Source organism: Leptodactylus fuscus, chromosome 1 (assembly GCF_031893055.1).
Source record: "Leptodactylus fuscus isolate aLepFus1 chromosome 1, aLepFus1.hap2, whole genome shotgun sequence".
In the NCBI taxonomy this organism is placed as follows: domain Eukaryota; kingdom Metazoa; phylum Chordata; class Amphibia; order Anura; family Leptodactylidae; genus Leptodactylus; species Leptodactylus fuscus.
This window is the reverse complement of record NC_134265.1, coordinates 244155405-244167473: the sequence shown is the minus strand read 5'-3', so window position 1 is coordinate 244167473 and position 12069 is coordinate 244155405. Positions and strand designations below refer to the sequence as shown.

Below are 12069 nucleotides of genomic sequence, written 5' to 3'. Positions count from 1 at the left end.
GGCAAATATTGACTTAGCTAGTAACTGCTGTTAAGCTGATCACTCTTTATAACATTCTGGAGTATATGCAAATTGCCATTAGAAAAACTGAAGCAGTAGACTATGTAAAAATTAATATTTGTATCATTCTCAAAACTTTTGGCCATGACTGTAGTGTTTGAAAAAAAAGTGGATGAGCCTATTCCAAAGGTCTGTAACATGCAGCAGGAGTGTTGTAAAACAGCAAAGGGCCAGTTCACATGGAGATAACGGGCGCACATTCTGGCACGTATACATGCGTCAGAATGTGAGCGCTCAAAACAGATGCCATTCATTTCAATGAGTTGTTACGGGCATATAACGCGCACAGTTTTACGCGCGCAATTTTGCAGTCGCAAAATGTGATACACATTCAAGTCAATGGGAGCTGGTTTTTACGCACTCATTCTGAACGTGTTTTACGTTCAGAATGAGCGGAGAGTATACTCCGTGTGTATTGTTACTTTATGCTATGCCATGCAACTTCAGTACTTATCAGTACAATATTGGTCACCATCAACAGTTTATGTTCTGTGTTATATGTCTGAATTCATAGTATTAATTTAAATTTTTTTTCTTTGTCAGATTGAGACTAGCCCAAATGAATTTGCACTATACATTATTCATGCCTCAGGAGGTAAGTATTTTTTTTTTAATTTATTTTTTTGGTTTGTCTTGACCATGGAAGAAAAAATATGGGTTCTGTCCAGCCCTGAACTAATAACATCAAATTTAGTGTATTCAGAAAATACACACAGGAATAATTATAATATTACACATCTTTAGTAGAAGTACATAAAAATACATAAGAACATAAATTACATAGAACATAGAGGCACCCAAAAGAAATGATCTCCCAAATGGTAAGACAGAGTGTATAATAAACCATATGAGCAAACTTCTCCAGCTGTCACAAGAGGTACTGCCCTTGGTTACATAACACTATAGCGTAAAACACGTCAAAACTAGAGTAGTTTATCTACCCATCGTCTAAATATGAGGGTCCATTCACACGGAGTTAATGTGCGCTCATTTTGGCAAAATACACGTGTAAAAATACAAGTGTAAAAATAAGACTCCCATTGACTTCAATGACATTTTTTTACACATATAAAAAAAACACATAAAAAAACAGTCAAAATACATGTGAAGTCAATGGGAGTCTAAGGGCCCCTGCACATGCAAGCGCATTTTAGCATAACACACATGTATAGAATACATGTGTAAAAATAACACTCCCATTGACTTCAATGAAATTTTTTACACGTGTAAAAAATGCGTCAAAATACGCGTCACGTATGAAGTCAATGGGAGTCTTATTTTTACACGTGTATTCTTTACACGTGTATTTTGACAAAATGAGCGCGCATTTACTCCGTGTGAATGGACCCTAATTAGTACCAAGAGATGTAAAGAACAGATACTAATACCACTATACAGAACAAACAGGATAACATGTCCAAAATGTGCCAACGGCTTCATCCCCAAGATGAGATTATTAGTTTTGGTTTCAGGTACTTTTGTCTTCTATGTAATATGTCCTTATGCATTTTTATGTACTTCTAATAAAGATGTACAATATTTTTATCATTCCTGTGTGTCTTGGTATTTTCTGTGGTGGTTAAAACTCTGGATTCTGTATCGGTGCAGTTATGACACCTTTGTTGCTTACTAGTAATGTCTCTGACTGTAATCGTTTACATTTCTCATCTCTGCCATCTGGACCGCCATAACTATGTCTACCAGCTGTGACTTGTCTCTATAAAAGTTTGTTACACAGATATCTTTGGCTTCTCACCTTTCCTGACCCACATTGTCTTCACCTGCACACCCATCCTGCTGCTACCCCAATTATAAAAATTAATAATAACTCCTTGTGTGCATCTATAAACTTATAATACTTCCTGTGTTCCGCCTTAATTTACAATACCTCCTGTGTGCCCCTTGAATTAGAACACCTTGTGTCCTTTAAAAAATACTCTCTAATTAATAATGCCCACTTGCCATCTTACAATAATACCGCCAATACTCAATGGTTAGTACCCCTAATGCGCCCTTATATTATGTCCCTGATGCCCCTGTGAATACATATTGCTTCCTTTTGCCCCCTTACATTACATGCTTAGTCTGGGATTAAAAAAAATAAAAGTAAGTAAATGTATACAGGTAGTAGAGGATGCGGTAAAAATTAAAATGCTTTTATACTTACCTGTACCCTCTGTTCTTGAGCTGGGCTGTCTGTCTCTTTTGCTACTCTGTATATATATATACAGAGTAGCTACAGTGGTGAACAGGACCGCTGCAGCCATTCACTACTCTCAGCTGCATACTAAATTAATGATGCTTGATATACCAACCTTAAATTTTTAGTGTCACTTCAGGTAAAAATGCCCTTCAATTAATAATGCACCTGAATGCCACACTAAAAATACTGCCCAAATCCTAAATATATACTGCCTAAATTAATAATGCTCCCTTGGTATTGACTATATGTCTGTAATGGTAAAACACCTTTATTAGGCTAAGGCTAAGGACCCACATTGCGGAAATGCAGCTTTTTTTTGTTGCAGAATTTGTTGAAGTCTTTTGAGCCAAAGGCAAAAATGGCCACAAAAGGAAGAAGAAACATATTGGAAGCTCTGATACTTCTAACTCATGCTCAATGCACTCCTGGCTTTGGCTCAAAAAATTGCAACAAAATCTGCAACAAAAAAAGCTTCAATTCAGCGAAAAGGGTCCTTAGCCTTAATCTTAGTTAAATGAGATTGTCTAGGCTAAAATTTAATTTATTAATTAGGCCTAGAAAGGAGTAAAAAATAAAATAAAACCATACTCACCATTCCCAGCCGGTAGCGGCCTATTTACCTACCTCTCCGGGCCTGCCCCCTGCTGCCCCCCCAGTGTTTATTATGTTCCCTCAACTCCCTTGGGGTTTCCATTATTATACTTGGGGGTCTGAAAAGTATAATAAAAGTATAATAATAGCAGTAATAGGATCGTGGCCTGGGCCTGCTCACTGCCACCCTCTGCGGCTTATAGTAGAAGGGGAAGGCTCGTGGAGGTAGGTAAATAGGCCGCTGCCTGCTTGAAGGGTTCTCTGTGGCCCCGGTAATCTCTATTATGTCCCACACCTGCACCCCTGCAACCTCTATTATGCCCCACAGTCTATTGTGCCACTGTGGGGCACACTATAGGCTGCAGGGGCTGCTGTTGCACATATAACTATATATATATATATATATATATATATATATACACACACAGGGTTGGGTGCGTGCAGAAGTAAGGAGACAAAGATGTCTGTGTTGCAAACTTTACAGAGTCAATTCAAAACTGGAAGACGTGGTCGGTCATGGCGGTCCAAAGGGTAGAGATGGGAAATGTGGGAAGACATCTCTGTGAGTATTACTGCACAAAATATTACTGCATTGTATTTATTGTAATGTCACCACTAGCACCCCCAGCACCCCGCTGCCCGAGGTGGACGATCAAAAGATGAACCCCCCCCCCCCCCCGGGGTATTTATGTTTTTTGATCGTCCGCCTCAGGCAGCAGAGAGGCTAGGTTCACCTCTGATTTGCAAGGAGTTTGTATGTTCTCCCTGTGTTTTTGTGGATTTCCCCCCATTCTACAAAAGACATACTGATAGGAAAAAAAAATGTACATTGTGATCCCTACAGTGTTGGCCAAAAGTATTGGCACCCCTGCAATTCTGTCAGATAATACTCATTTTCTTCCAGAAAATGATTGCAATCACAAATTCTTTGGTATTATTATCTTCATTTAATTTGTCTTGAATGAAAAACCACAAAAAGAATTGTCAAAAAGCCAAATTGGCTATAAATCCACTCCAAACATAAAAAAGGGGGTGGACAATAGTATTGGCACTGTTTGAAAAATCATGTGATGTTTCTCCAATTTGTGTAATTGAAAACACCTGTTGCTTACCTAAGGCACCTAACAGGTGGTGGCAATAACTAAATCACACTTGCAGACAGTTGAAATGGATTAAAGTTGACTCAGCCTCTGTCCTGTGTCCTTGTGTGTACCACATTGATTATGGAGAAAAGAAAGAAGACCAAAGAACTGTCTGAGGACTTGAGAAGCAAAATTACGAAGAAGCATGAGCAATCTCAAGGCTACAAGTCCATCTCCAAAGACCTGAATGTTCCTGTGTCTACCGTGCACAGTGTCATCAAGAAGTTTAAAGCCCATGGCACTGTGGCTAACCTCCCTAGATGTGGACGGAAAAGAAAAATTGACGAGAGATTTCAACGCAAGATTGTGCAGATGGTGGATAAAGAACCTCAACTAACATCCAAACAAGTTCAAGCTGTCCTACAGTCCAAGGGTACAACAGTGTCAACCTGTACTATCCATCGGTGTCTGAATGAAAAGGGACTGTATGGTAGGATACCCAGGAAGACCCCACTTCTTACCCAGAGACATAAAAAAGCCAGGCTGGAGTTTGCCAAAACGTACCTGAGAAAGCCAAAAACGTTTTGGAAGAATGTTCTCTGGTCAGATGACACAAAAATAGAACTTTTTGGGAAAAGGCATCAACATAGAGTTTACTGGAAAAAAAAGAGGCCTTCAAAGAAAAGAACACGGTCCCTACAGTCAAACATGGCGGAGGTTCCCTGATGTTTTGGGGTTGCTTTGCTGCCTCTGGCACTGGACTGCTTGACCGTGTGCATGGCATTATGAAGTCTGAAGATTACCAACAAATTTTGCAGCATAATGTAGGGCCCAGTGTGAGAAAGCTGGGTCTCCCTCAGAGGTTATGGGTCTTCCAGCAGGACAATGACCCAAAACACACTTCAAAAAGCACTAGAAAATGGTTTGAGAGAAAGCACTGGAGACTTCTAAAATGGCCAGCAATGAGTCCAGACCTGAATCCCATAGAACACCTGTGGAGAGATCTCAAAATGCCAGTTTGGAGAAGGCCCCCTTCACATCTCAGGGACCTGGATCAGTTTGCCAAAGAAGAATGGTCTAAAATTCCAGCAGAGCATTGTAAGAAACTCATTGATGGTTACTGGAAGCGGTTGTTCGCAGTTATTTTGTCTAAAGGTTGTGCTACCAAGTATTAGGCTGAGGGTGCCAATACTTTTGTCTGGTCCATTTTTGGAGTTTTGTGTAAAATGATCAATGATTTGACTTTTTTTTCATTCTCTTTTGTGTTTTTTCATTGCAAGCAAAATAAATGAAGATATTATTACCAAAGAGTTTGTGCCTGCAATCATTTTCTGGAAGAACACGAGTATTATCTGACAGAATTGCAGGGGTGCCAATACTTTTGGACAATACTGTATATGGGAAAAAAATCCTCAGTTTTCTTCCTGAGACTGCTAATTGTCCTACGCAGTCACCTGACTGCTGAGGCCAATCAGTGGCCTCAGAGGAAGAGAAGTGGGATATCACAGCCGGCGAGAAATTCAACAGCATGAATGACCAACAGGACTGCCCTGGGAGGACACTAGACATTGGGCCAGGTGAGTATATTTTTCTTTGAACAAGTGGTATGATTCTGAGCTCTGATACTGGTTGCCTCTGATTGGAGCTGTCAATCACTCCTTGTCTGACTCTGCCCTTCTGACATTACAAAGCTTAAAGTGGTTCTCTCACTCACTTCCCCTCCCTGCTTCCCTACTGTGTTTCCCCGAAAATAAGACAGCGACTTATATTAAATTGTCGTCCTAAATATAGGACCTGTCTTATTTTCGGGGGACGTCTTATGACAACCGGCAGTCATGCTGGCACTTCCTTAGCGGAGCGTCAGCATGACTGCTGTTTGTAGGTAGTGTAGGGGAGGTGGGGAAGGTATCCTACTTTTCTTTCCCATCTTCATAGTAGCGCTGGTGCTGCTGTTCGTCAGTGGGCGGCAGTGGTGGGCAGGACTTAGCGAGCCTTCGGGGGCGGGGCTTAGCGGGCCTTTCATGGGCGGGGCTTAATGATCCTCACTTCACTGACACAGCCAGCTGCTGCCTCTTCTGTTATGCCGGCTGCTGCCTCTGCCTCTGGGATGAGCTGGGAGAGCTCATCCTAAAGCAGCAGGGACAGTGCACACAACAGCAGAGGCAGCAGCCGGATTTCCTGTGCACACCATGCACATCGCACAGTGTTCAGTCGGTTGCAAAGATTTTTGGGCATGCCTTATTTTCTGGGGGTGCCTTATATTAGGCAAGTCAAGCCCCCCCACCGCCGCATGCCTTACTTTCGGGGGTGTCCTACTTTCGGGGAAACACGGTAGCTATCCTGCCCACTACACCCTCAGCATCCATCTTAGATTCCTATTTCTCACTCTTTCTCTAACGCTCTCTTTTGGCTGTAATATTGTAATCTCTTCCATAAATCATCATCACAGTCACACAGAGAAGGCTTCAGGACAACAATGAATTATTGATGTTTTTTCTGGCATTTGGTACTATATATATAGTATAATAAATAAATAAAAAAAAATAAATAAATATATATATATATATATATATATATATATATATATATATATATAATACATTATATAAAATATCATATGATATATATATATATATATATATATATATATATATATATATATATATGATATATATTTAAACCAAATTTGACACACAGATACATCAGGTGTCCGGGAAGGTTTTAGAGGCCTCAACTCTCTCTCGGATGTACCACTCCACATGCACACAGCATTACTTCAGGTGTATCCATTACTGATATCCAACACTGATATCCAAACTGACATACATGCATCAGAGGCAGTGGCGTAACTAGGAATGGCGGGGCCCCGTGGCAAACCCCAAAGATCTCGACCGAGTCCCTCCTACGCATTCCTGCGCGTTCTATTATGACCAATAGTGGACCCTGCACACAGTATTATGCCCCATAGTGACCCCTGCACACAATATTATGTCCCTTAGAGGCCCCTGCACACCATATTATACCCAATAGTGGCCACTGCACACAGTATTATGTCCCATAGTGGCCCCTACAGGACTAAATACTGTCACGTCACCTGCTGACCGCTATACCAGGACAATTGTGGATAAAAAATCTGGTCATGTGCATTACAATTTAGTAACTCCATGTGCCTCATATTAATAGCAGTTAACCCCATCATGTCCCTCACATTAACCCTTGTGTACCTCACATAAGAGTTACTGATATGTGAGAGACATGGAGGTAATAATAAAGTATCTTCATTATTATTACCCCCATATGTCTCACATATCAGTAACTCTTATGGTGAGGCACACAGGGGTTAATGTGAGGGACATGATAGGGTTAACTGCTATTGATATGAGGCACATGGAGTTACTAAAACAAAAGTAATCACCCCAAATGCCTGATATTAATAAGCATAGTAACCCCAGTATGTACCTGTGTACGTGATATTAATAAGTATAGTAACCCCAGTATGTACCTGTGTACGTTTTCTTTCTTTAGTTTCATTTTCCTGGAGCAGCTTCTTCTTCTTCTCTTGTGTGCAGGACGGCAGGAGCTCGGCAGGAATAAGCCCCGCCTCCTGGGCTCTCCTCAGCCCTCTCATTGGTGGGCAGAGGACAGGCAGAGAAAGGGAGGGGGGAGAGTGGGAGAGCGTCCTGAAGTGCTGAGAGGAGCCAGACCTGCAGCTCCTGTGTGTCAGCCGTTGCTGCAGCTTCGGGGCCCCCTGTTGGTGGAAAGTATTCCACCAACAGGGGGCCCCTATCATTATACTCGGGGGTCCGAAAAGACCTCCAAGAATAATGATAGCAGCGGTAGCAGCTGTCACTGGGCCCCTAATGTCCCGGGCCCTGTGGCAGCTGCCTCTGCTGCTATGGTGGTAGTTACGCCACTGATCAGAGGATTGGATACACAGCTCAGCACACAGTATCTCACATCATAGGAATAGATACACAGATCACCACACAATATCGCACATCAGATGATTAGATACACAGCTCAGCACACAGTATCTCACATCATAGGAATAGATACACAGATCACCACACAATATCGCACATCAGATGATTAGATACACAGCTCAGCATACACCATCACACATTGGAGGATTAGATACACAGCTCAACACACAGTATCATACACTGGAGGCTTAGATACACAGCTCACCACACAGTATCACACATCAGATGACGTGCTGTGGATGACACTGTTCACAAGGTCACATTCACACAGATTTACTTCAGGTATCCGTAACAATTGATCAGAGGTTTTACACTGATATCCAAACTGAGATAAACATAATCACTTGATGCTTGTGGAAACACACACAAATGACATACAAAATACACCAGTGCAAAACTGGGCAATTCTTATGGGGCCACTACACAAACAACACTGATATCTAAACTGATATCTAAACAGTGATACACTCATCAGAGGATTAGATACACAGCTCAGCACACACAAACACACATCAGAGGATTAGATACACAGCTCAGCACACAGTATCACGCATCACAGCTTTACTCCAGGTTTTCATAACAACCCATTCATTTTTCATTACTGCTGTAGGTCAGCTTTAAAAGGGCAGGGGGTGGTAGATGACACTGTTACACAAGTTCACATTCACACAGCTTTACTCCAGGTAACCATAACAACCGATCGCAGGTTTTTCACCAATATCCTAACTCAGATACACATGATCACATGACTCTTATGGACAAACACACAAACAATATACAAAATACACCAGTGCAAAACTGAACAATTCTTATGGGGCCACTACACAAACAAAAAATGAAATATACCCTTGCGAAGCTGGGTTCTCCTGCTAGTATTAGAGGATTACATATGCGGCTCAGCACACAGTACCACATGCCAGAGGATTTGATGCGCACCTCAGAACACAGTAACACACCGGAGAATTAGATACGCAGCTCAGCACACAGTACCACATGCCAGAGGATTCGATATACGCATATCTAATCCTTTGGGTGTGTGAAACTATGTGCAGACACGCAAATCTAATCCTGTGGTGTGTGTAACTGTGTGCAAATACACATATCTAATCCTCCGGCATGTGGAACTGTGTGCAGATGCATATCTAATCCTCCGGTGTGTGTCATTGTGTGAAAAGGCACGTATTTAATCCTCCGGCATGTGATATTGTGTGCAGTGGTGCGTATCTAATCCTCCAGGATGTGCTATTGTGTGTAGACGCGTGTATCTAATCCTCCGGCATGTGGTATTGTGTGCAGACGCGCATATCTAATCCTCCGGCGTGTGGCACTGTGTGCAGATGTGCGTATCTAATCCTCAAGCGTGTGATACTGTGTGCTGATGCACGTTTCTAATCCTCTGGCATGTGGAACTGTGTGCTGAAGAGCGTATCTAATCCTGCGGCGTGTGGTACTGTGTGCTGACATTCACATCTAATCCTCCTGCATGTCGAACTGTGTGCAGATGCGCCTATCTAATCCTCCTGCGTGTGGAACTGTGTGTTGACGTACGTATGTAATCATCTGGCATGTGGTACTGTGTGCAGAGGCGCGTATTTATTCTTCAGCGTGTGGTATTGTGTGCAGATGCGCATAAAGAATAGACATACAGATAGACAGACAGACAGAAAATCATTTTTATATACTGTATATAAGAGATACAGACTACTACTGGCACAGCCTATCTGCCTTTTAATTTCTGAACCGACTAAGCCGTGAGAGCACTGGCTCTGAAAGGATTCTATAATTTGAATGGTATGATGCAAGAACTTGTAGTTACTACCTCTCTTCCCCCATTAGTAAACTGTACCATTAACAGTTCATTGCAATTTGATTGTGAGCACATCACTGCTTTATATTAATCACCTCTCAGCCTATTGTCAGGACAACTGTCCTGGCTCTCCTATAATATAATAATGTAGTGGTCCTGACAGCAGAGAAGAGTTTGATGTTTTGAGATCCCCTTGGTGGCTTTCCAGGCTGCAGCGACAACACAGCTGCTTGGCTTGAGTGATCTGTTCACATTTATTGTAGATAAATGGGGCTATTTTAGCTATGATACCTGTGCGTCTACTGTAGGGGCCTTAGTTTTTCATTCCCCAGATTATACAACACACAACATTTGTATTCCATGTAGGCATAGCATTTCTGAGATGTGATCAGTGTATATAGAGAGAACGGAACGTATGACTGTACTTACTATTATCATATAACACCTATCCGTATCTTATATAGTAGTGCTTAAATCTAATGTGTGTATTCACACTAAAGGCTGTTTTAACACATTGATGCCCTGTGCAAAGATTTCGTAAGTGAGCCCCTCCATCACAACCACTTGACCTGCACAAATTATAATGCTCCCTCAATGGCCTCCACTTAGTATAACACCACATAGTGGCTCTCACACAGTATAATGGCTCCCTAGTTGCCCCACACAATATGTCCATTATAATGTCCCTTTCCAGGGCCTCCCTCAGATTCATGTCCTCCTCCAGGTTGACACCACAAAATCATGTCCCCACACCCCTTTGGCTGCCAAAAGTGTGTCCACCCTCCATCTGCCCCAGTTTAATGTTTCCCTTTTATCTGCCCCCAATTTAATGTCCCCCCTCCATCTCTGCCCTTAGTTTCATGTATCCCCTCCATCTCTGCCCTTAGTTTCATGTCCCCTTGTTCATCTGCCCCCAGTTTAATGCCCCCTCCATCTGCCCCAATTTAATATCCCCCTCCATCTTCCCCTAGTTTAATGTTCCCCCTTCATCTTCCCCAGTTTCATGCCACCCCTGTATCTGCCACCAGTTTAATGTCCTCCTCCATCTGTCCCCAGTTTCATGTTTCCCCTTCATCTGCCCCCAGTTTCATGCCCCCTTTATCTGCCCCCAGTTTCATGCCCCCCTTTATCTACCCCCAGTTTAATGTTCCCCCTTCATCTGCCCCAATTTAATGTTCCCCTTCCATCTCTTCCCCCAGTTTCATGCCTCCCCCTTCATCTGCCATCAGTTTAATATCCTCCTCCATCTGCCCCTAGTTTCATGTACCCCCTTCATCATGTTCCCCTTCAAGTTGCACTGAAAATTTAACATAAAAAACACTGATACTCACCTCGTCTCGCCTCCCTCGCTTCCCTCATTCATGGAGTGTACTTGGAGCTGTAGGTGTGATGTGAATGACGTCATCACATTGTGCCTAGAGCTCCCGCGGCCAGAGCACAGCAGTGAAGCAGGAGCTGTCTGTGGACGGCTCCTGCTTTATTCACCAGTGTATTCAACTCATCTGCATCCTCCGGATGCAGATGAGTTGAAACCGGGACATACCTCCTGCCAACCAGGACTGCGGGACAGGACCCACAATCTGGGAATGTCCCACAGAATCTGGGATGGTTGGGAGGTATATATGAATGAAGCAGGCTTTCCCAGCTGGCCACGGGTGCCGTACCTCGCCGGGCCTGTTCACAATCGCCCTCCCTGCAACCACAATCGTTACGCCACTGGGCACATGGTACACTAAATTGGGAAGTTGTCGCTATGTGTCTTAGGTTTGTGACCAAGCTGGGGGTTATACAACACCACATACTTACTTGTACCCTGCTACTCATTTATATGTTTTTAACATTTTTTTAATACAGTCTAATAATAATGATGTTTTACATTTCTCCCCCAGCATTCTGCACTTCCCCTTTCTTTACCCTATGTTAAATAGTGTACAGTATTAGTCATAAGGTGATTTACATCAGGGCATTATAATTGTGAGGATTGATTTGGAGCCTGCTAGCATTTTCTCTATTTCTGGAACAGGGAGTGCTCTGGGTGCAAAAAATCCCAAAGCTATACCTTTCTTGTCTTTTGCATGTGAGGAGACAAAATATGAGATTAAAAAGTACACAATAAAAATATACTTTATTATAACATTTCTTCTTATATTTAAATATTAGTGAATTGTAAACTAGTAAATTATTTTTCTTTTAGAAAAGAAAAAACTGAAGAGCACAGATTGTCCGCTCTGGGAAAGACTCTTACAAGGCCCCTCAGGAAACATAGCGAGGATGTTCCTCATGGACAGAGAAGCAGAAGAGATCAGCAGTGATGTATATATTAATATTTCATATGCAACATAA

The 12069-nt window shown here is 42.3% G+C and overlaps 1 protein-coding gene across 1 annotated transcript in view; it reads left to right on the top strand.

Annotated features, from left to right (window-relative positions):
- The window catches only part of RASSF6 (Ras association domain family member 6), an 86786-nt gene that overhangs the window by 53817 nt on the left and 20900 nt on the right, over positions 1-12069 (top strand). Inside the window, exons 8-9 of the mRNA XM_075285283.1 lie at positions 604-655; positions 11921-12039. Of these exons, the coding sequence (XP_075141384.1) occupies positions 604-655; positions 11921-12039 (171 nt within the window). The remainder of the gene's footprint in view (positions 1-603; positions 656-11920; positions 12040-12069) is intronic.